The 26,230-nt window shown below is 37.3% G+C and overlaps 2 protein-coding genes across 3 annotated transcripts in view; one reads left to right on the forward strand and one right to left on the reverse strand.

Annotated features, from left to right (window-relative positions):
• LOC134806880 (LIM domain only protein 3) overlaps window positions 1–26,213 on the forward strand; it is a 71,252-nt gene extending 45,039 nt beyond the window's left edge. Inside the window, exons 2-6 of one of the 2 annotated variants that reach the window (XM_063780297.1) lie at window positions 16,890–17,042; window positions 17,321–17,493; window positions 17,917–18,042; window positions 23,243–23,393; window positions 24,194–26,213. In XM_063780297.1, coding sequence (XP_063636367.1) covers window positions 16,890–17,042; window positions 17,321–17,493; window positions 17,917–18,042; window positions 23,243–23,393; window positions 24,194–24,328 — 738 coding nt within the window. In that variant the 3' untranslated portion in view covers window positions 24,329–26,213. Of the gene's footprint in view, window positions 1–16,889; window positions 17,043–17,320; window positions 17,494–17,916; window positions 18,043–23,242; window positions 23,394–24,190 lie in introns of both variants that reach the window. The other variant, XM_063780296.1, reaches the window with a different exon arrangement.
• LOC134806886 (mediator of RNA polymerase II transcription subunit 7) overlaps window positions 1–26,230 on the reverse strand; it is a 357,529-nt gene that overhangs the window by 175,614 nt on the left and 155,685 nt on the right. The gene's annotated exons all lie outside the window — the stretch shown is intronic.

Genomic DNA, 26,230 nt, shown 5'->3' on the forward strand with positions numbered 1-26,230 from the left:
AGGGTACCTACCTATTGTAGTAAATAACAAAACAATATAATTAATTGACATCTCGTGAAATTTTGTGAGAAGTTCGAAAAAGATGTAGATTTTTTTGTCGATTTAGTTTTTGGGAAATTTTCTAAATGGCTGAACCATGTACGTCGCGAGGTCTACATCTCACAGAGCCACTAGTCATTCTTAGATTATTATCAAAACTGTTTTATAAGGCTGGTTTGTAAACAACTTATTATTTTAATACAACTCAAGTGATGCGATATTTAAGTTTAGGTATCCCTTTGTGCCATATACGAAGCCATATATGGCAGTTGTAATATTTAACTCTATTGTTAGGTATTAATGTTAAAATTTAAAGTAATGGGTTAAGATAACAGATGGAGGAGATCATCGTACGCGGTCTCACCAAAGTACTTAATTCAAGCCAGCCTGGATGATAAACCGTGTCAATATTTAATTTCCTGTTCACTTTTAAGAGGATAGGCCACGGCCGCTTCTCCATACTAACGTAGTCCTCATTTTCCTCTCTGGATATTCATTATTAAAAATACCGCTTCTCCATACTAACGTAGTTTTCATTTTTCTCTTTGGATATTAACATTATTAAAAATATTTTGTCATAGTTTGTTGTCGGTACCTATATCAACACATGTTTGATTTTTTTTTCGAATCTTGAATTATGGGGTTAGGAGCATTTAATGTATGCACATCTGTTATTCGCTCCAAATTGTTACACAAATATAAAATTCGAAAAATGTAAAACATAGGAGCATAGCTATGGTTAATATACCTACATTAAAATACGATAAAACATTTTCCATAATGTGAATATCCAGAGAGGAAAATCGGGACTATTACGTTTGTCCGGAGAACCGGCCGTGGCCTATCCTCTTAAAGATTATCTTTTCCCCTCAAACAAAACAGGAAGTGAATTATTAATGTGAACTACGGTAAGTATACTCGTTTCGATAGTTAATTAACATAATTATGGATAATAATGGCACCATAAGTATGCATTATTACTTTATTAATGCAGAAATATCTGCCCACTTAGTATAATGTACGAATAATTCACTAAAATTTACGTTGATTTCATTCAACGATTTTACGGATAGTTAGATATCGACACGAGAGTTGAAGTCGCGCACACAACAAGAAAATCATGAAATGACAACGATATTTTGAATTCTTTTTTTTCGTATCGATAGTATGTTGAATCGCCTACTGCAAGATGGACCAAAAAGTTTTTTCAAGGCTTTTTTAGCTTAATATCGTGCGCTTAAGTCGCATTCACTCATTCATTCATTTATTCATTCAATATTGTTTTAGTGATTTGAAAGAAAGAAATTACATTTATTTACATCAAACCAAATCAGTTAATTACAAACAAGACATAGATCAGATGGACGTTAAAACACAGTGTAATGCTACGGTAAGCCGCAGCGCTGATTTTCAGTGGGGAGCTAATAACAATATATAATTAACTTAAAGTTAATAAAGAATACAGACGATAAATAAATTAAAACAGACAATTAATACAGATTAGTACTCTTAAAGTTATGTGTGTAACCATTCACCTCAACTCTCCTGCCGATACCTATAATTATCGCGCACGACTGAACTGTAGGTAGGTACCTACGTCACTGGCTAGTTCTATCAACTTTTTTTTTCTTAATTATTCAAGCCGAATTTATTGAGCATGATCGAACACGCCCGTTCTGGGTTTTGAATTCTGTAAAGGACCGTTCGAAATTCGTAATGCCCGAGTCTACCAGCAGAGGTCGCGGATTTAAATTGAAAACGTGCACCACGCTCGTCGGTTACCGATTACACGCAATTAAGTACCTACGCCAATTCGCACCGCTCGGAGGCCTGAAGCTGGGATGCATTGGCAGGATTTATGAATAAATAGGGTAAACGTGCGTTTGATCCAGGTTTTTGTAAGAATATGATGCCATACATTTATTACGTAAAACGATTTTTGCCAGTTTTTGACCCCATATGTAAGAAAAAATAAGTATAGGCTGACCTCCTCTAAAGACTCTAAAGGAAAAAATGAATACACGTTTGGTTTATTTTAGTTTAAAAAACAACAGTTTTGGAACGTTTATTTGTACCTACAAAGGTACTGGAGTCCGTCTAAGCTAACTCTGCACCCTGTTTGATAGCAAAGAGTGAGGAAGCATTATTTGAAACGTCATAATTTCATAGAAATATGAAAATTTTCGCATCTTTGTGATCTTACGTAAGAACTATGAAGACGTCCCACCTCCGTGTAATAAAAAATAAGACGTGTTCGACCCCCCTCCCCCCTAAATCGTCTTACGTAATAAATGAATGGCACTTTGAGAAACTCACTGCTCAACACGTTCAGAACTTCAAAAACTATCAGGCGATAGTGTGGTTGTTTCGCATCCTAATCCTGCGGCCGACGCGGCGGGAAAATGGCGGAAATTGAAAATAAACATTTCATCTGCGCCCCGGCACGCACTGCCCAAATTGACAATACAACCAATTTGCCGCCGCACACCGACCACCTTTGTATGAGAATTGAAAAATAATATTAGGTACACTTTTTTCGACCAGTGCACGTTGGCAATCTCGAAAATAAACTATGAATCTTCGATCGTTCTCATGGAACTGTTGCTTTGTTTTTTATATCTGTTATTTTGAACTTTGTTAGTTTTATGATAATAATTAACACTTAATATTTATTAAATTTATAAAATAAAATTAGACGCTAACTGAACTTACATTAACTAAACAAACTTTTTATAATTTATCTCAATGACGTGCGGTCGTCGTCATAGCTTATTATTCAAATTGACGCCTAACTTTTTAATCAATTGGCTTGGGAATCTCTCGTTACATTTTTTACCCGCTCTCATGGCAAAGGTGTTATCGTGCCAGACAGGAAATACGATAGAGAACGCTGCCTTTATTCATTAAGATTTTACTACAAGATCGTTATGTTAACCTAATATACTTACTATACTACTCTTTGATGTAAAACATAGCTTTGTTAATAGTTTTATTTTTATTATAACGTATTTGTGCCTCGATGGCGCTGTTAAGACAATAAATTTATTTAAAATAAATGAAAGGAAAATCGATTTAAGATATATTTAAAAATAAGTTAAACACGTTGTCAACGTTCATGGTCAATGGTAGACGAAGAAACACATGCAATATACAATGTGCAAATGCAAAACCATACATACACAAATAAACTTCGCTGCTTATACCTACATGATATGATAGGCTAAGATTCAGTATTAAAGCCGAGGGCGAAGTCATTAGTCCCAGCAGTCACTCTCGAAGAGTGGCCACCGTCGCTAGAGTAATTAGCAAAGAGGCCGTCTAATTTAATAAATGATAATTAAATGTAATGGACGCCACTCCATGGGTCACAAATTAATGAATGTATAATTGAATGACTCGCCACAAATATTTTACTAATGGGTAACATTTGATTAGGCTATTTCTGAGCCGTACGGAGTGAGCTCGGCCGACTAACTTAATTTTAGGCAACATTGTGTGAAACAGAATCTTATTTTTGTTGTACCTAGTATCATTTCTGGAATTATTTGATAAGTATCAGTAAAGTTAGATGTCTCATCTTATATTATCCTGGGTTAATACGCTATCTTATAAACGGATAGCAATCCAATTTAAGGGTATAAATAAATCATAGATTCGATAGCTTTTGTCTAATCTAATAAATGTTTTATAAGAATTGGGTAAGTGCCGCGCCCTGTAGGCGGCGGGACCTCATTGCATTAAGAGTCTTTATTTTCTTAACCTTATATCATTCTAATGCTTTGCGTTGGAATGTAGACTTTATCTTCAAAGCAGCGTGGTTGCTATTGCAGTGATGACATTAAATGAAATAAGAGTAAACGAAAGTAAAGAGTAGTTAGAGGGACTGCATAATGTCAGAATTGACACACGATTGCGGGAACACCCTAGTAGCACTCTAGTAATATTGTTTAATGGAATTCACTCTAATTTTGTGTAAGTAAAGGGCCTATGTTTGAGGGCAGCTGTAATTATTGTACGTTGCCGTTTGGTCATACTTAACTTTTAAAGGTACCTAGGTAATCTAAGTTATTGTTAGGTTTCTTTAATCAAATCGTCAATTTTTTTGACAAATATTATCAATGTGTGTTACTTACATTTATGTATTAAGTATTAGATGCTTAATGACAATAGAATCACATAGTACTTATACCTATGCCTCATTCTGATTTAAGGTTTCGACTGCTCAAGCAGGTATGTAAGAACAAATTTATTTTTAGTTTATTTCTCATTATATAATAGCTTGCTTGTTGTAAGATAACATTACACCTAAGTAATTTATACCTAAAATAAGCTTTAGATTATTTCGGTTGTATTTTAATCGAGCAACGCTCCTGCACTCCAGTGGCCGCGTAAGTTAATTATAAAAGTCAATTGATTTAAAAGGACGGTGGCGTTATGAGTAACAGAAAAAGTTTTCAATTTCACTAAAAGGGACTGGTTTGTATCTCGGAAGTCTCGTCTGGTTATCGGCTGGTAATGTATGAAGTTGTACGCGGTATTTTATAACTCACTTCACGTAATACAGACTAACTCGGTTTGCCTCGAGCCGTTTTCTAATTAAGTCTTGTTCTCATCTTGCAAATTGATTCTGGTTAAAAAATGCCTTTGATGTATTATTTTTGCCGTTTACACAGTTTATTTAATTATAGTTATTTTTGGTATTAATATATCTCATGGTTTTCCAGCATAAACTACGTATTTTCGTACTATATTGTCGGTTATTAAATATTGTAAATTGGGTCTGTCGTGAATTTTGTCATGTAGGTCTACCTTTATTTCCGACGTTTGTTTTCCGTGACCACGACGGCACTACCACCAGTTTTGACATTAACAGATACGCTCGCGTCTAAGTAACTTACTTTCTATGCATCTCGCTCGTACTCGCATATTAGTGCAAGCGAGATGTATAGAAAGTAATTTACGTAGACGCGAGCGTATCTGTCAATGTCGAAACGTCGGAAATAAAAGTACAAGAAGCTATTGGCGATAAATACGTTTTAAATATGTTTTGTGTGTAAAGTTTTTTAATGTTATATTGTCGATTTTCTTATATGTCGATTATGCTAAATTACTAATAATAATATGTATTACCTATATACCTATTTCCATGGCATGAAATAACTTCATTGTATCATAAAAGACTAGTGATTGTTATAATAATGTAGATATCGTCATAAATTGATCCATGAACATGCTTCATAAATTATCACGACAACGATTTGGATCATTTTACAACTGCCATGAATACTTTACGATCAGGAATGAGACGAGTCTCATAATTAATACGAGACGTTTGTTTTAATAGAGACATAAAACGTCAGCAGAATCAGCCGTAATGTTACATCGTTACCCTTCTTACACTCGCATATCTTTTTAGTAATCATAAAACACATCGATACATGGATCTATAGCAGGATTATAATCAGATGGCTTTTCGTACACATGTACAGCAAAATTACATAATGATATATTAGCATTAAATTTCCCGTCTGACTCGAACATGTTAATATTATTTTAAACGGGTTATTCACATATTATTAAGTTGATATATTTCGATCCAATTTTCGAGGATCTTCTACATCCAACATTCCGCCATTGGTACATTATTATTTTTACTTTGTAGGTACAGTAAAGTATAAATAAATGAATATTTAAGAAATAAGTTTATTTTCATGATTATAATAATACAAATTACAACTAACACAAATAAAAATTCTTCACTTGACTCAAGGTACTGGTGGTTATATGTTTACCGCGAGAATTAGATAAAAGTCAAACGGGGATATATCCATTACGTTAATAGAATTACATGTTAAATTGATATTGTAAGTTGGTCAAAACAATTAGATTACAATTCTTAATTAAGGCGTCGATGTGCGTTTAAGTAATTACTTACTTTCATAGTTAATTAAATAGCTTCTATTGCTTATGTTACGATAGATGTATTTACTATGTTGTTTTAATTAATAAAGCTCATACGTTAACGTCAGCTCAAAGGAATGTCCGCACTTTATTGGAAAAAATATAATAAAAACAGGTTATAAAAAAATATAATAATATTTTTGTTTGGTTCTTTACTTGGGTAAACATTATTCGGCAATAGGCCTGTTGCAAGTAGCAAAGAATCACGGAAATAATGGTTTCAAAGAAACATATATGTTAATATGATTCTAAAAAATGGCCCAATCTCAGTATAAACTGAAGGATTATTAATATATTCAATAAAATAAACTGCAAAATTCTCCAATCGGCCATTATTACTGAAACGCCAATCAGAAGCGTTCCAAACCGTGACGTCATCAATCTATAACATATTTCTTAGAGCAACATAGACAACCTCATTGACCGAAATCCATACGTTCTCACCAAAGAGTTCGAAGGTGCAAAAAAAATGTTATTTCGCCACTAAACATTTATTACGTCCAAAAAATATTATTACACGATATAAAGGAGATTATCTATTTGTTATTATCTAAATAAAATGCTAAATAATACGATATTTCACAAACAAACTTTTTTAATTATTTGGCTGAATGGAACTATCATTGCCATGTTGGCTGTCGTAACTAGAAAAAATGAAAAATTAAAAAGTAAAACCGGCGCTCGGTGATTTTCACTCAAAATTTACTTGTATCTAAATAATTCATCTTAAATTGCAACCGTGTGAGAGTTTTTGTCTAAAATGAGTTATTGTGATAAATTTTTGTAATGTATTTATCATCCCTAATCGTAATATATGGTGCTGAAATAACAATATCATTCGGATTTAAGGGAAATTCGTAACTGTAAGTATGTAAACAATGTCTACCACCCTACCACCAACTAAATAGTGACGTCACAAATGTCGTGCGAGGCGTTTTCGCGCGAGTTTTAAACTAGCTATAATAAAATGCAATTATTTATGTTAAATCTTATGAGTATAGCTGAAATATTGTGTTTTACGGAACCAATACAAGTGTACCGACAATAATAAAAGGGATTTCAAAATTTGTCATCAGGCCTATTATCTTAATAAAATAAAATATATTTTGTATAGGTACATTTACAAACATGAAATAAACACTTCAAAACAAGTGATATGACTAAGACGAGATGTATTTTAGAATGAAGTTTATCAAGATTCTCTTTCGAAGTACGTGCAGCAAATTTACTCCGAGCTAAATTGAGTTCGACATCGCAAATAGATAAAGTGATATCCACCCGTTATGGAACAAACTTTATAGTTTTGTTTTTGGCAGTTTTGACACTGCGTCTATCTACTTAGGTATTTGTTCCTTCACTTGCATCTAACTGAAATAAAACTTTAACTTTCCCGACATATCCACCTGAGTACCTGGCCGCATGAGTTTGTTTATGCCTCTTTTGTTATTTTATCTCTATATTAGAAGCTACTTTTATTCGATTGTTTGAAGCGTTTGGTTATAATATAAACTTGAATCTCGATTGTTCCATAGTGTGTCCGGGCATGTAATAACCGTTCAGGGCGTAATTTCACGAGATGGAAGGCGTTTGTAGATAAGATTCGCATTGTGCGTCTTCAGGAGGCCGACAGACACCTGAAAACAATAAACACGAAACTGCCACAATAATCGGCCCTCATGATCACCGCCACGACTGTCAGACAATGGGGCAGATTACGCGATAGGGGTTTAACCGAATAGCAGCTAACTCGATTATGCGGCCATCCGTGATTGTGTTTGAGCCTATTAATGTTTGAATTGCGTTATATTATTGCGGCGGGCGGGTGCCGCCAGTAATCCAATATGGGTCGGTATTAACGAAATTTCACGTCGAGCCCGCGGTTTTCATTCGGCGAACGAGTGATAATGCTAGTGACATTTTAGTTTGAATTAGCGTTACTGTGTGGCTTTGATCAATTTTCTTTAATTATATGTTACTGAAAAGCGTTGGCTTAATGCCGCTACGACGATAATTGCGTTTGTCGCGGTGCCGGTCGCGGTCGCGGTTAATGACGCGGTGTCAAGTATGAATAGTTATTGTCGCGATTCTTCATACCCGAACACATGGATGTCTGGTTACCTGTAGTAGATGTATTTTATGAGACATTTTACTAGAAAAGTTGTAAGTCAATTGAATATAGAGACAATGACGAGAAAGGCAAACAATAAATAACAGTGAACAAAAACGTCGTTGCAGTTTTATACTATTGACTATAAACGGTGGCCGGCACGTAGACGTATATTCCGTGAGTTTTGGCTACCTACTCTTATAGCTGACCAGACCAGTTACGTGCTTTCTTAGATTTCTTGTAATAGTTCGTCTCGATAAATAAGGTATAGTCATGTGAACAAAGACGTGTAACTTAAGCAAAGCTCATACTCTTACATACCGACTTAGGAAGCGAAAAATATAATATTTACCATCACTATAAACTCATAAAAATAGCAAAATATAAAAAGTATTTTTAATTTATTTAATTATCGGTTACTCAAACACCTTTGTCTCAAGTACCATAGTTGCAAGAATGTGTCGTGTTCGTGTGTGTGTGTGCACAAGGCCGGATATGGAGATGAGGAGGGTGCGAAAGTAAGCGCCGGCCATCGCCAGATTAAAGAACAACTTCAAGGAAAGCAATCTGCTAAATAACTGCCGCCGCCGACTATATACCGCGCGGAAGGTTGCTCCACTTCGATTTTATTTCCCCTCCGTATAAGATGCTAAAATATTATCTTATATACGTATTTATGTTTTATAGCCTATGGGTTAATAAAGAAGTAGGTATCTCGGGTTTTTAAGATGATGCGAGGTTCATTTGACGATATGACAAAAAAAATACGAAAGTAGTTTCGATTATTTAAGTGAAAATAGCTGTAGAACTTTGTCATAAACCTTAGGTGGTTTGGGTGTCAAAGTACAGTGGCGTTCAAAAGTGCATAGATAGATGTCGACGGTAATGCCTTAATATTACATTTCAACATTTCGTCCTGGGAGATCACATAAAGCATTTGATTTAGACAATATTTACCTAATCCTCCCGGGTAACTACAACTACAAGAAAATTTGCGGTTTGCGAACTAGACGAGATATTACACAAAAACAAGACCGAAGTGATCCCATAAGAGCACCGTGAACAAAGTTTTGTACGGTGCTCTAAAAATCGTACTATGTAAACAGCAATTACATATGATTCGTAAAGCGAAACATCTGGGCATAGTCTAATCATTTCTTTTAGTTGGAAAAAAAGTTTTGGATCTGTGCATGGTGGCCTTTTAGAGAATATGGCATGTTACTTACGACAACCCCGACTTTGGTATACAATATAACCATCATGGAGCGTTTCTATCGACCTGCTCTAGACATGGTTCAACGCCATGAATGTCCGTTAGGCTTTGGATTTTGGTAGATTCTTTCCAAAATGTTGCATAAAAAGTCGTTTTCATGTAAAAATAAAAATTCACCACATTTATTCTGTGGATGTTCAATTGAGCAATCATGAAAAGGACACTTAGATGGCATATTTTGGCAGCATATTAACCTTTTGTTTCTTTAAATCGTACCAAGGAATCGGTGAAATACTCTCAAATGAAGCTCGATAGGCTTGTCCAAATTATATTTGCTAGACGGTATTAAAATCATCTTAAAGTCCCTAAAATAAAATAAATGTAAAACCTTCTTATATCAGATATGGCTTAAAAATACCCCCCATTATACCTTAAGAACATAGTAATACAAAATAATACACACGTCAACAGTTAGACCAGGTTTTATCTGTATCCATAATTAACGATACGGTCCTTAATAGATAAGAGTATAATTTTAAGAGGCATTAAAAACCCGCTATTTTTAATGATGAATTCGCCTACATTAGTTTTTATGGTTGTAGCTACTTATTTAATTTTATGAGGCACCATACCTACATACTTACATTCTTACACTCCAATTCATACACCATAGCCGAAACAATAAGTCATAAAGATCTTTTATTTTCCTATCTATATACGTAGTGTTAACTGCATTAATTGCTACACTTTCGTATGGTAAGTAAATGAGAATATAACTACTTAATGAATGATTATATCTTAATGACTAAAAAGGGGACTATAAAGAAGATAAACGCTTCAATACGAGAAATTTTAATACTAATTAATGTTTCAACGCAGCAATTAAAGTTCCGGATTTCAGAACCAGACTCCTCACTATAAAAATAAAGACATTAAAGTTTTACAATACAAGGTATGCCGTAAGCTATCCCAAAATCATTATAACGATCATATCGCTGTAGAAATTATAAGTACTAAATAACCAATAAACATGTTTAATTTTAATTGAAGCGTTAGTAAAAAGATATTACCACCTATATGTAAAAATACTGATTTGATGTGAACAGGCTATACATATAGCTATAGGTACAAAATATTTGAGGCTTTTAGGCAACTGTCGATTGCCTCGTTATTTTCTAGAGTTAAGATAGGCCCGCAGCACACGTGCATTGTCTTTTACTAGCTTAACCTTCGTCACATTAGGGGAGACCAGGAAGAACGTAACCATTTTTAAATTTTCTCACAAACAGCTTTTATGGAATGGATGTAAATATACATTTTTTCACCGTATTGGATTAAGGTTTGCCTCCATATCACGATTTTCTAGAATCTATAAAATATAAACGTACACACAGGCATGTGAAAGAAACTAAGTGTAAAAGAATACCTGCTACCCAACCATCTTGAAAACGCGAATGAAACACAAAGCAGAGCCGCATGCTCTGCGATAGTGAGCTGAATAATTGAGTCCTCGTCTCGTTACTTTAGCCTACGTTTCCGCAGGTGTGGCAATCATATTGTTGCTCTCCCACACAGGCGGGGGCCCAGGGCGGAGCGGGACAGGAGATCTCCCCGCTTATTCTTTAATCTCGCAGATGAATTATGATTAGCAGAGTGCACTCAAACCTATTAGTGTTCTGTCTGCGTGGAACATTTGATTTGTTTTTGTTTGTTGACATGGATCCAAGCCTTCTTTTACGCTTCATTTATGTTAGTTAGCTAGATATAAAGGTAAGTTTGTAATATCTAATAAGACGAAAAATTGACCTACCTGCGGTATTCCATTGAATACCTAGGTATGTTCAAATCAAAAAGGTAAAAAATATTATTGAACTTATTTAATATGCACGGTTGGACTATTTTAACGGCGCGGCGTATTGATTCAAGTGGTCTGCATATGAAGGTAGCATATCTGCTACACTATCGTGTACCTACAAATTTATCAGCTAATTACAAATAATGTTGCATGCTTTGTGTAGAAGCTACTTTTCTACCAATTTAATTTATACACTAACGAATCGAAAATCCCATTTATGCCAACAAATATACGTCTCACTTATACATGTACCTATTCCATTTTTTAGGAAATATTTTAATAATTTGCACATAACTCAAAATAATTTAATAGTTAGTTATTAAACATACATGAATTTATATTTAACATATTATAGCACAACTTTGAAATAGTAGCACCATTAATTAATTTACACACGGTCTGGACACGAAATATTTCCTGCACTTTCATCCCGAGAGAGATTTTTCGGTAATGCACGATCCTTAATAGACATTATTACACTTTACCTGAACTGCATTCGGAATGTTCATTAAAATTTAGCAGCAGCTCAACAAAAACCTTTATGGTCCGTGCTGCCCGTAATAGCTCGCCGTGGGACCGCAAACTCCGATTACCCAAACAGAGAAACACCACTGAAATTTTAACGTGTAATTGATTATGAAGTTGGATAATGGGCGAAAATAGTTCTAATTTGGAGCGTGCAGAGTATAATTGGTCTCCGGCCGCGTCCGCGTTAATCATTAACGGGGCCGCGAGCGGGTCCCTGCGGCCCAGGCGCATCCTTCAATTTAGGCGTGCTCTACGTCGCTGCAGCGTGTGCACTGTGTGCAGTGACCTAGGTTTGGCTTTGCACTTGCACTCTATTTTCAGATTATTTTGATAGTTGTTGTTTTGAAGCCTGCAACATGATATATACACAACAAGATTATATGGTATCGACTTTTAGCGTGGGTTGTGTCGGTTACCAGTTTTTGTTACAGTACCTATAGTTGTAAATTTATAAGTAGGACGTAGGATGGCTGAACCAGTTCAATTTCAGCTTGGTGGCCTTAACTCCAAAACCAGTGTCCGGTTTTTGAGCGCAGCGTAGAATTTAGGATTCTGCTGCGTTCCATAGCTCTTTGGCAACCAATTTTGCGCCTCGGTGAATGATCATGTATGAGCGAGATAGGTTACGATACGCAGTATGATCATGTCGACGAGTTTTCGCTTTAAAATCAAAGGAAGTTCAGCAGCTCCTTGGTCTATACCAATAGCTCCTCCACGCGCTCTGGACTTTCGACTTCTTTATCCTGTCTATGGCTGAAGTAAACTAATTGACCTAACAAATACTTGTAGACATAATATTTAGACCAGTCTTATTCGATCTTATTGCTTTGTGCTATTGCAATGAAACATAAAACCTTTATAATTGTCATACAACTGCTACGAATAAGGGGTCCCAAAATCAAATTATTTACATTTGCTGTCTCGTTTCGGCACAACACGAACCCATTTTCATTTGCCATTTACGTGATTGCACTCCGTCGAATTTTCGTGATCGCCCCGCGATTAACGAAGTCACGCTAATGACTGACGTCCATTTTTTTATAGTTCCACTCTGCGCATTGACGTTTAGAGTCCATGCTAATGGAAGGCATGATCTTTTTTGCTTTTGCTATGTCTAATCGGAGAGTTGCATTCGCTACGGGCTGTTTGCCGAGTGGCGTGGCCTGTCGCTGTCACCGAGTCGTAATTATTCACGAAGGCTGGCCTCACGAGCTGTCAACTTGAAAAAAATGTCACGGACGTGCCGTACCGCCCTGTTGCCTTCGACAAGAGATTTCGATTCGATCGGGGTCGATTGCAAACCAATCTAGTTCTGTGATTCGGACGATATTAGACCGTTTGTCAATACATTTTAGAGTTATGACAGTAAACAGCGAAAATACTTGACATGCACGTTTGATGTGCTCGTAAGTTATTATAACCACACCACATGACATGTGTATGTCACCGTTGTCTTAGTAATTTCACTCTAATAAAATGTAAAAAGAGACACTTAAATTTATATTATTGCAAGTTATAGTGGCCCTAGCTGTCAGTACAGTAGGAACTTGTCTTCTAGTAATTTTACTTTGGAAATACATAAATATAGGTGTAACATCAAAGTTACTAAAGAATTAATTCTTTAAAAAATACACATTATCGCGCTAATCTCATATTTATTACTCGTAATATACTTAGAATAACGACTAACGAGAACTCAAATCTTTGCTCCAACTCCAAGCTCCAATGCAATTAGAATAGTTTCCTGTGTAAACAGTCATTGACACGAATTGGGCCAGGGTGCATGTTTCCGGCCAATATCCGTATCCTGTATTATTTATGGGCCGATCGGTCGCACTCTCCAAAACATACAAAAAGGAAAGACTGGGCCATTCGTCACGGCCGCACAATGGTAGCATTGTTTCGGGCAGTGCGCCTAATACCCGATTTCGTTGGCCGAAAATAATTTGACAAAATAAAAACGACAAGCAACATTAGGTGGAGAGGTCGGAACGAAATCCATCAGGCATTCTTTCAAGCAATTGAACGCCTACGTGCGGAGCTGGACGCTGGATTTAATTGAAAATGTTAATAGCGCACTTTCTCATTACGCCGACACGCTTTTAAAGGTAAACAGATATTTTTGTTACCCAATTTTATTGTCATAGTATTAAATATAAAACGTAGTTTCAACTGATTTAGCTACAATAGGTACTGTAGACAATGAACAAGTCGTTTTAAACCTTATGACTTTTAAGCGGAATACTCTTCCAAATAGATATATGTAGTTAATACCATATACTAACTACGATAAATAAATAAATTCTCGTTCTCGAGAACATTCTCAGAAGTTACCGAGAAATTATCATGTGGAAAGTTTCGCAACTTTGGAAAGTTCTCGTGAGTGCATTGCTAGGTTAGCATAGTTCATTAGACCATTGTGTCTTTCGTTGTGAAAATGCAATTATTGTACCGTAGACCGGGGTGACTTTGGAAAATTTGGGGTTACTTTGATAGATTTAAAACGGCCATAGAATTACAATTATTCATCATTTACTGAAAATGTTCCTGTAACTAGTTAGATTACTATATATTCATATTCACCTACTGTAAAAAATCTCGCATAAATATATATTATGGCTTAAAAACTAGAATTTTAAAGTCGCCCCTGCATTTGAAAGTCACCCCGGTCAATGGTACGTTCTCAATTAACCGCTTCAGTAGTTGTGCTATTTTTTTGTAGGTATGAATAGCGATTAATTTCATGGTTCTGAGCTTAGCGTTATGATTTTAAACGATTTGTCAATTTGCAAGGTTTTACAGCGTTAGTTATCTATAGGTTATAACCAGGTTATAACTGTATTTTAGTGCTACCTGCCTCAAAAACGAATTGCGTACTTATAACTTTCATTTACATTGTACCGTAGTACCGAGTTTACCGCGTGAGTAGAAGTTAACGACTGCGTCAATTCAATCGCAGTGCACCTCTCTCGCACCTATACATTATGATGTGCGAGATCAATAGTGAAGGAGTATAAGCAGTCGCTAAAGAATAAGGCCACGTTAATCTTATGGTAAGGGCCCAGGACAATACCTACAATAATTTGGTATCGTCCAGCAGATCTGGAGATGAAGTCTAAAAAAGTGTAACTTCGGTCACCACTTAGTAGGCAACTCAATATTAGGCTCATTAATATTTTGACAAAGCCCAATAATTTTCTAGGGGCGTTAAGTACAGTCGGCAATAAATAAGTGTGCTTATAAAAAAAATTCACAGATTTCGTGCCTCACACGACTATCGAGCACATTGGAAATGAATCTACGGAATTCGAAAAAATATTGTCGCTGAGCGACGAGAAAGTCTGGATAAGGAAAAAGTTACAAAATAAAACTACAACGTTGAATGATAATTATTTTATTCTTAGATTAACACAAGTATCCTGGACATAACGCATGTGAACAAACAAATTGCAAAATTTCCACACGCGTATCGAAATTTGAATAATTGTCGCCGTGGCGCATAAGTATAGATAGGTACATATTTCATTTTTCGATTAATAAGCAGGATATATTAATGTTCAAAGTACAAGAAAAAAACAAGAAAAACGGCAAATCCGTAGTCAACTCGAGAAGTGGTAGCCACATCGCCGTTATCGTCACTCGAGTCTTGATCGGCAGCGGCCCATTTGCTGCAAGATATGAAATTTTCTTGACAGCAGTTTGACGCTACGAGAGATGACCATAACAGCGTTTGTCTATGTTGCACCAAACCTGAGTCCCAATAGGTACTACCAGGGTTCAGCATCAGCTATCTTGGGTAATGCTCTACCATGTGATCATCATGACGAATCGGATGTCCAAAACAGCGCGTGCCTATGTTGCACCAAACCTGAGTTCCGCTAGGTACAACCAGGGTTCAGCATCAGCTCTATCTTGGGTACTACTCTCCTAAGTGCTCATCAAGACGAGTCGGATGACCAAAACAGCGTGTGCCTATGCTATCATGAGCTATCTGCTAGCAGCCGCCAGCAACATGCTGATGTGAGACCATTTCGTGGCACTTTTTCTTTTGTATGTTTCTCTGTATAAGTTTTTATTTTGTGTTTGTGCTCACGAATAAAATTATTTATATTTCTACCTCTACCTCTACCTCTACCTCTACCTCTACCTCTACCTCTACCTCTACCTCTACCTCTACCTCTACCTCTACCTCTACCTCTACCTCTACCTCTACCTCTACCTCTACCTCTACCTCTACCTCTACCTCTACCTCTACCTCTACCTCTACCTCTACCTCTACCTCTACCTCTACCTCTACCTCTACCTCTACCTCTACCTCTACCTCTACCTCTACCTCTACCTCTACCTCTACCTCTACCTCTACCTCTACCTCTACCTCTACCTCTACCTCTACCTCTACCTCTTCCTCTACCTCTACCTCTACCTCTACCTCTACCTCTACCTCTACCTCTACCTCTACCTCTACCTCTACCTCTACCTCTACCTCTACCTCTACCACCTCTACCTCTACTACCTCTACCTCTATCTCTATTTCTATTTCCACCACCACAAGAATGCATAGATTGTCGAATAGTGCGTTATCTACGCCCGTCTCAAACAGGATAGATAGATGAGTTAGACCAAGAAAAATCTGCAGCGATTTTGATAGCCCACGCAGTGCAAGTGTTATTCTGCCGTCATAATCCCGATAATTTACAACAAACACCGATAACGAACTCTGCGAAATATGAAGTCATAATAAATGTCATGTGAAAAATGTCGTTCTGACTTTTTGACTATTTTAAGGTTAGGCTACAGGGCAAACCCTTAACCCGATCGTCTTTGTTTTAGGCTCAAATTGTAGCTGACTAAATTGTCCAGAGCCGTTTTTCTCAAATTTTTGATATCATTCTTCGTTTCCAAATTATCGAGCACCAAAATCAAAAATTCGGAAAAAAATGAATTTTATTTTCACTATTTCGACCATAACTTTTTTCGTTTTTGACCTTCTCGAATAATTATTTTTGCACCTTACAGCTCTCGTGATTATGCGTCTTTTGAGCCTATTTTTTTAATATCATATCTTCACAACTTTCCGAGATATAAGGGGATCGCACTTTTTCGTGAAATCGGACCCTATACTGGACCGAACGAAAAGACATTTCCAATGTCAAAATGGCAGAACCTTATTTGTTTTTTGTCCATAGTGCGAGAGGCGAACGCCGCAACAGGCGAGCGGCAGTCCCGGGCTGGGCGTGCAGATGCTCGCCATGGAGGTCAGCAAGGAGGCGCGCGCGTCGCCGCTGCCTGCGGCCGCACAGACGCCCACCAACGGCCAGACGCAGCCGCCGCAGCCGCAGGTGCGTCATACGCCACACGCTTACACCGGTGTCACCGGTGTGGCCTAGTCGGTACCTTGCCTATGAATAATTATTTTAACACTACCAGACATTTGAAAACTATGACATATCTGATAAAAATTATAAAGGCTTTGATTTTCTTAAAAATGGAGTTAATTAGAATTATTAGAATACTAGTGTCTTTGAGACATAAATTTAACCTCAGGAATGCACCCTTAAATTTAACGGAGTTAAAAAAAAAGCACGGTGTAGGTATAATATGAATATGGTATACCCAGATATGCGCTGGCTGCAGCAAGGTGATCACAGAGCGCTACCTGCTGAAGGCCCTGGACCAGCTGTGGCACGAGGACTGCCTGAAGTGCGGCTGCTGCGACTGCCGGCTCGGGGAGGTCGGCCACACGCTCTACACGCGCGCCAACCTCATACTCTGCAAGAGGGATTATTTGAGGTTAGAATGATAATCCTTCTTATTATATATGTACCTGCAACGCTCGTGGCTAAATTGTGGAATTCTTCACTTGCACGGGTATCAATTAACAGCACAAGGAGTTAAACAACAACTTTGCCCCTTCGTAAAACAAATAACTTTCCTGGCCAAAGTCTAATTATGAGAATTAAAATTATATACGAGTAATGCTCGAGCTCCGTTTGGATTAGGCGACGACCAGAGAGAGAGTTTTCAGTTATTGTTAAATGCAATAAGTTATTATAAAACAAAAGTAATTTCTTCGGGAGAAAAGTACTTTATCATACCTACTTACCTAATTAAGTTACCGTAAGTTAATGTGTAGCCTTTTTGCATTATAGTTTGGTCCATACTACATCTTAAATATATTAAGTCAGTTTGCAGCATAAATATGTTTGTCGTCAGGCTATTCGGCAACACAGGCTACTGCGCGGCGTGCAACAAAGTGATTCCGGCATTCGAGATGGTGATGCGGGCGCGAAGCAACGTCTATCATCTCGAGTGCTTCGCTTGTCAGCAGTGCAATCATAGGTGAGTCTAGTCTACAATTTTTACCAGGTTGGCACGAAAAATTGCTGAATTGCCTTGTGACTAGAGGTCACCACCGTAGCCTAAGTATAGGGACTCAAGAATAGAGTCAGATTATATTGCAGACTTTTCACAGTTTTTTTATTAACCAAACTTTAAATATTCTTGCTGTTTTTCAATTGGAAAAAGATCTTTTCACGCTTCTACTGCGTTCCTTGTTCATTTCACTCTCATGTCAAACGTGGTAGCCGTGAAAATTGAGCGGGGACTCCTATATTGAATACAAGTCCGGTTTGGGACTTTTCTTCTCCGAGCGAGACATAACATTTCGAATAAAGCGAAGTGAAAAGGGGACGACAATATAGTGCGGCGAGAAGTTATATGGTTTATTCATCTCACGGAGGGCAAACAAAGAGCGCGATTAAATTTTCCGCTACATAATAAACCTACATGCTGGTAAGAAAATATTTGAAGTGGTTTTGGGTCGTTTTGCTCCACGACATTGGGTTGCGATTTAGTTTCTGATTGAATACGTGTGTTGTTTGAATTTGCAGTTGCTCTGAGTAATAATTTTAAGTAGTAGATGTACTTGTAAAAGTACTGAATGGTCGTGAAAAGGAAGAAAATTTAATAGAGAACTGACAGTTTTAATTTACTGTTTGGGAAATTAATAATTCCTACCGTTAGATTACGAAGCAAAAAGTGCGTGGAGGCGTCAGTAAACGAGTTTGGTCTTTCGTACAAATTGTTATTACACATTTAACCCACTAGTATAGTCTTTTGTACAAATTATTATTACAAACTTAAGCCACTAGTATAGTTATTCGTACAAATTATTATTACAAATTTAAGCCACTAGTATAAATTACTCATATGAGTCAAATGGGATACTCACAAGTTACTATTCTTCTTCTTCCTCGCGTTATCTCGGCATTTTGCCACGGCTCATGGGAGACTGGGGTCCGCCTGACAACTAATCCCAAGAATTGACGTAGGCACTAGTTTTTCACTCACGGGTTACTATTATAAAAGTATTAAGACAGTTTAATTATTCAAAGATCACCGAAAGATTAATAGAGTTAGACCAAGAAAAGTCTGCAGCGATTTTGATAGCTCACGCAGTGCAAGTGTTATTCTAAACGTCAAACTTTTATGAAATTATGACCTATAAATAACACTTGCGCTGCGTGGGCTATCAAAATCGCTGCAGACTTTTCTGGGTCCAACTCTATGTCACTTTGAAAGTAATGTACCATTGATTGACTTAATAAAATTGTCTATGAATAATTTGATTGTTGATCACATAGAGCAGCGGTCGGCAACCTGCGGCCCGCGGGCCGCATGCGGTTCGCGAAACTGTCACTTGCGGCCCGAGAGGCGCCTTGGCTATTTTGTATGTAATAGTGACAAACGACAATGTCTCATAAAGTCATAAATATTAACAAAGTACGGCCCGCGTCACCTCCGTTAACTACTATTGGCCCTTGGCTGCTAAAAGGTTGCCGACCGCTGACATAGAGTAAAGATGTACAGTTAGGGTTGCCAGATCGAAAGGCGCTATTATCGGGAAAAAATATAAATTTTTCGGGATTTTGGGACTTAAGTCGGGAAAAAAAACCATTCAAATTAAAGTAATTGTATTAAAAACAACGATATTTTACATTATTGGCACTACTTTAGCTACGCGCTCGACGCGGGTCGCTCGCTCGCTCGACGACAGTTCGGAACATGAAATTATTGTTTTATAACGTGAAGCTGTTTTTCGGGACAGTTTTCACTTCGTCGGGAATCGGGAACACATGCTAAAAATCGGGAGAATCCCGCCAAATCCCGACCATCTGGCAACCCTATGTACAGTCGAGGACATAAATATGTATACATTTCTTCACCTTAACCCATTGAAATAAGGTGAAAAAATGTATACATATTTATGTCCTCGACTGTACAGAGAGAACGTCACGTACGGCAAGCTTACCCGTACTCGTAAGTATTGACCTTAGTAGGGTTTTAGACTGAAAGAATGAAATCAAGGTTATAGGAATTTCTTTCAGAAAACTTGTATTACAAGTTAATTTATGTTATACCCAGTCCCGGGTCGGTGCAGGCGCCGAAAGAGCAATCTTCTTGGACTGAGTCTGCTTAAATAATAGAGAGGTCACAAGATTGGAGCCGCCTGAATGGTTTATATGTCACTGTGGGTCCCCGAGCGCGGGCAATCTTGCCAAGCGTTTTCGACGAATTATATATTTATTCTAGTGGACTTTTTTGATGTCGCTGGCGTTTAACTGAACGGGACAATTAACGGAGTTTTCCTTGAATATTGTGTTTACTTTTCACTGTGTATAGTACCCTAAGTATAGTACATAAATATTATCATGTCATGAGCTTTAGTAGTAAAGAGAGCAAGCAACTCAGATCGCTTCACTAAACTACTAACTAAGCGCGAACTCTGCCCCATGCTTATACATACATATAAAGCGAGAATACTGTCAAAAGTTGTATGAGTTTTCCAGTGACAGTTATGGCTGTTATGAGTGGTGAGGCAGAACTGATCGGGTACGGGCTTGAGGGCCTACCGCCAAAAGCGAAAAATCGAAAATCGTCTTTTTAGCGTTCAACTTTTACGAGTAAGTATACAAACTGAATAGTGCACTTCAATTTGCCTACATCTAGAAATTAGTTAGGAGTCAATTATACAATCAAACCTAAGCGTTGCAAACATATTTGAATTAGTCAAGTTTAATTTACCTAGTCAGTACTTGCATGTGTACACATTGCAATAAATATGAAGCGCAAACTATCAAATATCATGTACCTAAAAATCAATTGCGACGCCGGCAGAAATCTGAATCCAATTTGCGGGCTGTCCGATCGAAGCGGACGGGAGATATCACGGGCGAATATCGCTAAACGGCTAAATAATTTAGTAGCAATCTGCCGGAGCCCGCGGCGGAAGCCGCGTGTGATCGCAGCTCGCACTACACGCCGCCGTGCCGAGGCGGCTGCGCTCGCCGGCCGGCGGCCCGCTGCCGTGATCGCGCCTTCCATATCTGCTCTCACTCTAACGCACTACTAACTACTACCATCGTGTTTCCCATAAAATATGAAACCAATGAAAGCTTAGCTTAGCTTTTTTAGTTTGGCTACTTTTTAATGTTTTTATATGCATCGCATTAGCTGCTAAGCCGTTGATGCCATGCAGCCTTTTACCGAATACCAGTACTTTCGATGATATTTTCCTGGCATGCCTAGGTACCTACCTATTTATTTTGCGTTGTTGGAAGAACCTGATAACAGATAGCATTTCGCATCTCACGCCCACGCTTTACCGATCTTCCCTAAACGCTTTTGTTTCACGGCTCAGGGAAAGCAGTCAATAGCCGCGTCCGCTCAAAACGTCAAACTTCGCACTGTCGTCCCGACACAATAGCGCCCCGCACAAAGCTTAACTTGCAGCCAGTCATTAAAATTTCGTTCTACATCTTTTCCATTACGCGTTGCAGACAAAAAATAGCAAAATAAAAAGGGACAACTCCCAAAAACAAAAGTCGGCAACGGGGAGAACAGGAAATAAAGTTAATTAAGAGCGGCGAAATCGACTGAGTTGCGGTGGAAATTGGCCCCTTAAAAAAGAGACATTTGTAGCGGAGCTATTGCGCTTAATTTTTGTGACAAGTGAAACAAAAGAGTTGGTAGGGTGTCCGGAGAAGTGTCCGGGGGTGCGGTAGGAAGACGTGCGGGGGACGGCGGGAGATAAGGTCGGTGTTATCGCGCGGTTCCGGCGCGGCGCGGGCGGCCACTGGCGAGTCGAGTCGAAGGCGATACCTTTTGTTGTGGCATCGAGGGATGCGCTCGCGTGACGTTATCGGCGCGGCGTGACGCGCGCCTCGACTGACCTTTCCACGCGCGATACTAAATTTTATTCCTTAGACATTTTATAGTGGCCGCTTTCCGGCTCCTTCATCAAAGTAATGATATTCATGATTAGAAGCCTGTAAATAGACGTATTTGGGCCAAGGAGTAGTTAATGCGTTGGGAACTTGGTCTACGGTTTGTATACTTACTATAGCTTATGTAGCTATAACGGGTTGCTATAATATATACCGGCACGAATGTAATTGTATCTGACCGTCTTAGTCATACAACATAATATGATGGTGTACAGCTTGATGTAGCGATCATATTATAACGTTACCTACAGAGTAACATATCCATTAACTTTAGTTCTACTCTGTCTCTCGTGTAACGCTGGCGTATGTTCGTTTCCTTCTAGGTAGTTATCTTATTGTTATAAATCCAAGCAGCAAACATTCGCAATAAAGGTGCAGGTATTTTAATAAGAATACGAGAGGTATTTAACAATTTCTAAATTCTGAGAATTATTCAACAAGACATTTCTAGGTTACAGTTACAACAAAGCATGGATAAAGTTACAAAGATCGAGTTTTAATTTAATTCACGGTTTATTTTATTTGTACCAGAAAATAACAAACATCAAACTGTATGTGTTGAAAATCCATCATTACACGGACTAAGTAAAAGGTAACTTGTCTACGGATAAAGTCATATTTTCGCCTTAAATTAAACTACATAAATATGTGTAATTTATTAATTTCTGCTTCCTTAAGGACACCTCTCTCGCACCTATACAGTTGTCTGGAAGAGATCGCTTTTTAGCGATAAGGCCGCCTACTGGTTATTTTTGCTTGTGTTGCTGTTTTTCTATTGTATTGTATTTACGCGCCATGGGGTGATTACCTACGATACTCCCTTAACACAGACGATGAAACTTGATCACACCTACGCCTAATTAAAGTGTCACTATTACGTCTTGCAATAGATACATGCCAATTAGGCAGCAATTAATACAAATAGGGGTTAGTAACCAAAAGCTGATTGGTAACAATATCACAATTGGTAATTGGACCTCGATGAAAATAATACCTAACGATACCAAGAAAACTCTGTTATGTCAGATTCTCTGTTTTTGTCTGCTTTACTGATATTACTATTGAATGAGTCCAAGATACCTACTATATGTAGTAATAATGATAGCTAGTACATTCAAACTCGACTTCGTCTCATTTTGTAACTTCGGCTCTTGAATTTGAAGAACCCTTATTATGTAGGTACCTGTTGCACAAAATACTATTATGTAAATTAAAACATAGTGCAATAAAAATATTCATTTTTATTGTTATAGGTTCTGCGTCGGCGACCGGTTCTATTTATGCGAGAACAAGATTCTCTGCGAGTATGACTACGAGGAGCGGCTGGTGTTCGCCAACATGGCCTACAACCCGCCGCCGCTGGCGCACCTCAAGCGGCAGACCACGCACCTCCCACCGCCACCGGTAACTACACTATTACTATACCTACTTCATCATCATCTCAGCCAAAAGACGTCCACTGCTGGACAAAGGCCTCCTACACTTACTATACTTCACATACTAATATCTAGAGATGCAACGGATAGTTGTTTGGCCGGATACCGGATACCGGACGTTCGGCTTGACCATCGGCCGAATATTCGGCCGGCTGACCTATACCTACATTTCGGTTTTTCAGGTGCGCATTGTGCAGGCTTTGACCTGTTTTGTAGTAAACGTTCGCGCGGCCTCATTTCTAGGTTCAAAATGAGTGCGCCTGCAATACTTAGTGGAATGTTTAAAATGTTTTAAAATAATAAACTAGTACGATTATGACCGTGACGGTTTCTTAAATCCAATTTGTTGACTCCGAAATCAAGCAAAATTACTATCCGGTATGCGGCCGGATATTAAAAAGAGGGCCGGATAGGCCGGATACCGGATAGTAACAGAATATCCGGTGCATCTCTACTAATATCCTTAACTAGATATTAGGTACAAGTTCTTTGTAATATTTGCGATAAACTATAGTGAAATATAAATAACCACCGGACAGGCAATATCTTCTACAAGAATCAGAATTAAGTAAATGTAATATGTAATTGGTTATTTTTTTAAGAAGCTTTTATTTGTATTTTTCTTATCTTGGTGGAGTTTTTCCCAATCAGGTAAATCACTACTGCTACTAGAGTTGGAAAAATCTCTGACAACTACATACTTGCAATAGTTAGGTAAATTAGTCAGCTAATTTAACTCCTTATAATTTTTTATTCTATTTTTAGCAGACAAGCAACGCAATGGGGCTGATGAACGGCTCGTCCCGCTCAGGGGACCTGAACAACAATATGTCAGGGTCCTCTCCTGCCCCTTTTTCGGCGCCTCCACACCTCAAGCCCCTCGGCCTGTCTGCGCCCAGCTGAGATTATCGCGCGTGAGACGCGGCCCACCCGTACGCTAAGTACCAAAACTAAGCGACTATTGCGGACTAGTTTGGACTACCACGTTATTACAATTGGACTATTACAGACTTTATGGTGACCAGATAATTTGCAAGTGTGGATATTAAAACTCATGTCTAATATTTAAAAAAAGTGCGAAGGACATACCTAAGTATAATGAACTGAAGTGGAACTTAAAATCAATGTTACAATATGCAATCAATTTATGCAATGACTTAAATTGTAGGTAGAAAATTGATTGTTAAGGTAATGTTGTAGATACCCGTGGTAGTATTTACTTTCTGACACCAAGCTGATCTTATTACTGATTTGGGTAGGTAAGTACCCTATATACCAATGCACATTATTCGATGTATCAATGTAATTAAAAACAAAGTATATGCCAAATTGTAGGAGAAAGCGTCACTGTTTCGTAACCTAGAATCATAAAAACGGATTTGTAAGTACTTGAAACTATTCTGAACATGACAGTAGTTTATTTTTTTTGTTATTCTGGTATTTTATTCTGGGTAGGTAATTAATTGATGTTGCCCTCCATTTAATAAAAAAAAATCAAATTATTTTAACATGGGTGTAGTTACGTCAATCAAAATAGAGATAATAATATCGAATTATATTTTTTCTTTTCATTAATTTGATCTCATACATGCACCGCTAAATTAGTGTAGTTATAAGCCATTACTTCGAAAATATATATTACATATTTTAGTTTTCTTTTATTCAGTTCAATATAATTTTGATTATTACTGTGTAAATGTTCCTCTTGTAAGCTAACGTTTAAAACAAGCATAGGTTGTTGTCGCTTTGATAAAGAAAACTTGGCGTAGTACACTCGGTTAGTTTTTATTACTAATTGAAATAATACAAATAAAGTGAACATTGATCCAGCTGTCAACCAGCCCCTTGCCTTTCTGTACCACCTTTTTAGATTAATACTCTAACGTCGATATTTTAAAATTTTGGGAACACTGTGAAATGGAGGAGAATCAAATATATGTAACTGTATAGTTATTGTGTCAAATTGTATGTATATATTCTAGGTACTTAACACAATCTCTTTGTTAACATGTAAGTACGGTAAAATGTGCCTACTTTGCTCCCCACTGGGTAATTTTATTGTGCTTCAACTGTTTTTATATAATATGAAAACTATATCACAACCTCATTTAAGTGCTACAACATGATAGTACTTAGTGATGGTCTACAATAATCTACATCAAAACGGCAAATACATATATCAACATATCTGCCACAATATATGTATTAATTTTAAAAGTTAAATTAATTTTCGAATATTGGAGTAAAGTAGGCAGCTTAGGGTTACCTTTAGTGCCATATAAGCAAAAGAGTCCCAAATTAAACAATTATGCTAGCGATCAAAATAATTAAGTTTGTCCTTTAAAAAATACGAATGATTGTTTAATTGAACTAAGAACTGTTCAATGATTAAATTAATATTCATAGATCGAGGAATCTCATGGCTAAGCCGAAAATTTTAGTTTTTTTAATTACTTTGTTATTTCGTTTTGTACCTATATTGTATATTAAATGTTAAGTTTACTATCTCTACTATGAACATTGTTAAAATGTTTGTATTATTTATGTACATAAAGTATTATTGTAAGTAGACTATTGTACTGTAATAAAGTGATCATTATTAATGAATTAAATAGAAAAAAGTCAAATATGTGTAAAATAAAATAATATGTCTAGTTCAAACAAAAATAGTTTCTTTAGTAGGTAATGTGTTTAGGGATAAACCGCAAATATTCACATCGATTCTTGTTTACCTGTTTTTATGCCAATCAGTTATTTCTAAGATAACACAAAAAGGTCCGATTAGGGCATATTTGGAGTACAGCT

This window comes from Cydia splendana, chromosome 3 (assembly GCF_910591565.1).
Source record: "Cydia splendana chromosome 3, ilCydSple1.2, whole genome shotgun sequence".
NCBI classification, from domain to species: domain Eukaryota; kingdom Metazoa; phylum Arthropoda; class Insecta; order Lepidoptera; family Tortricidae; genus Cydia; species Cydia splendana.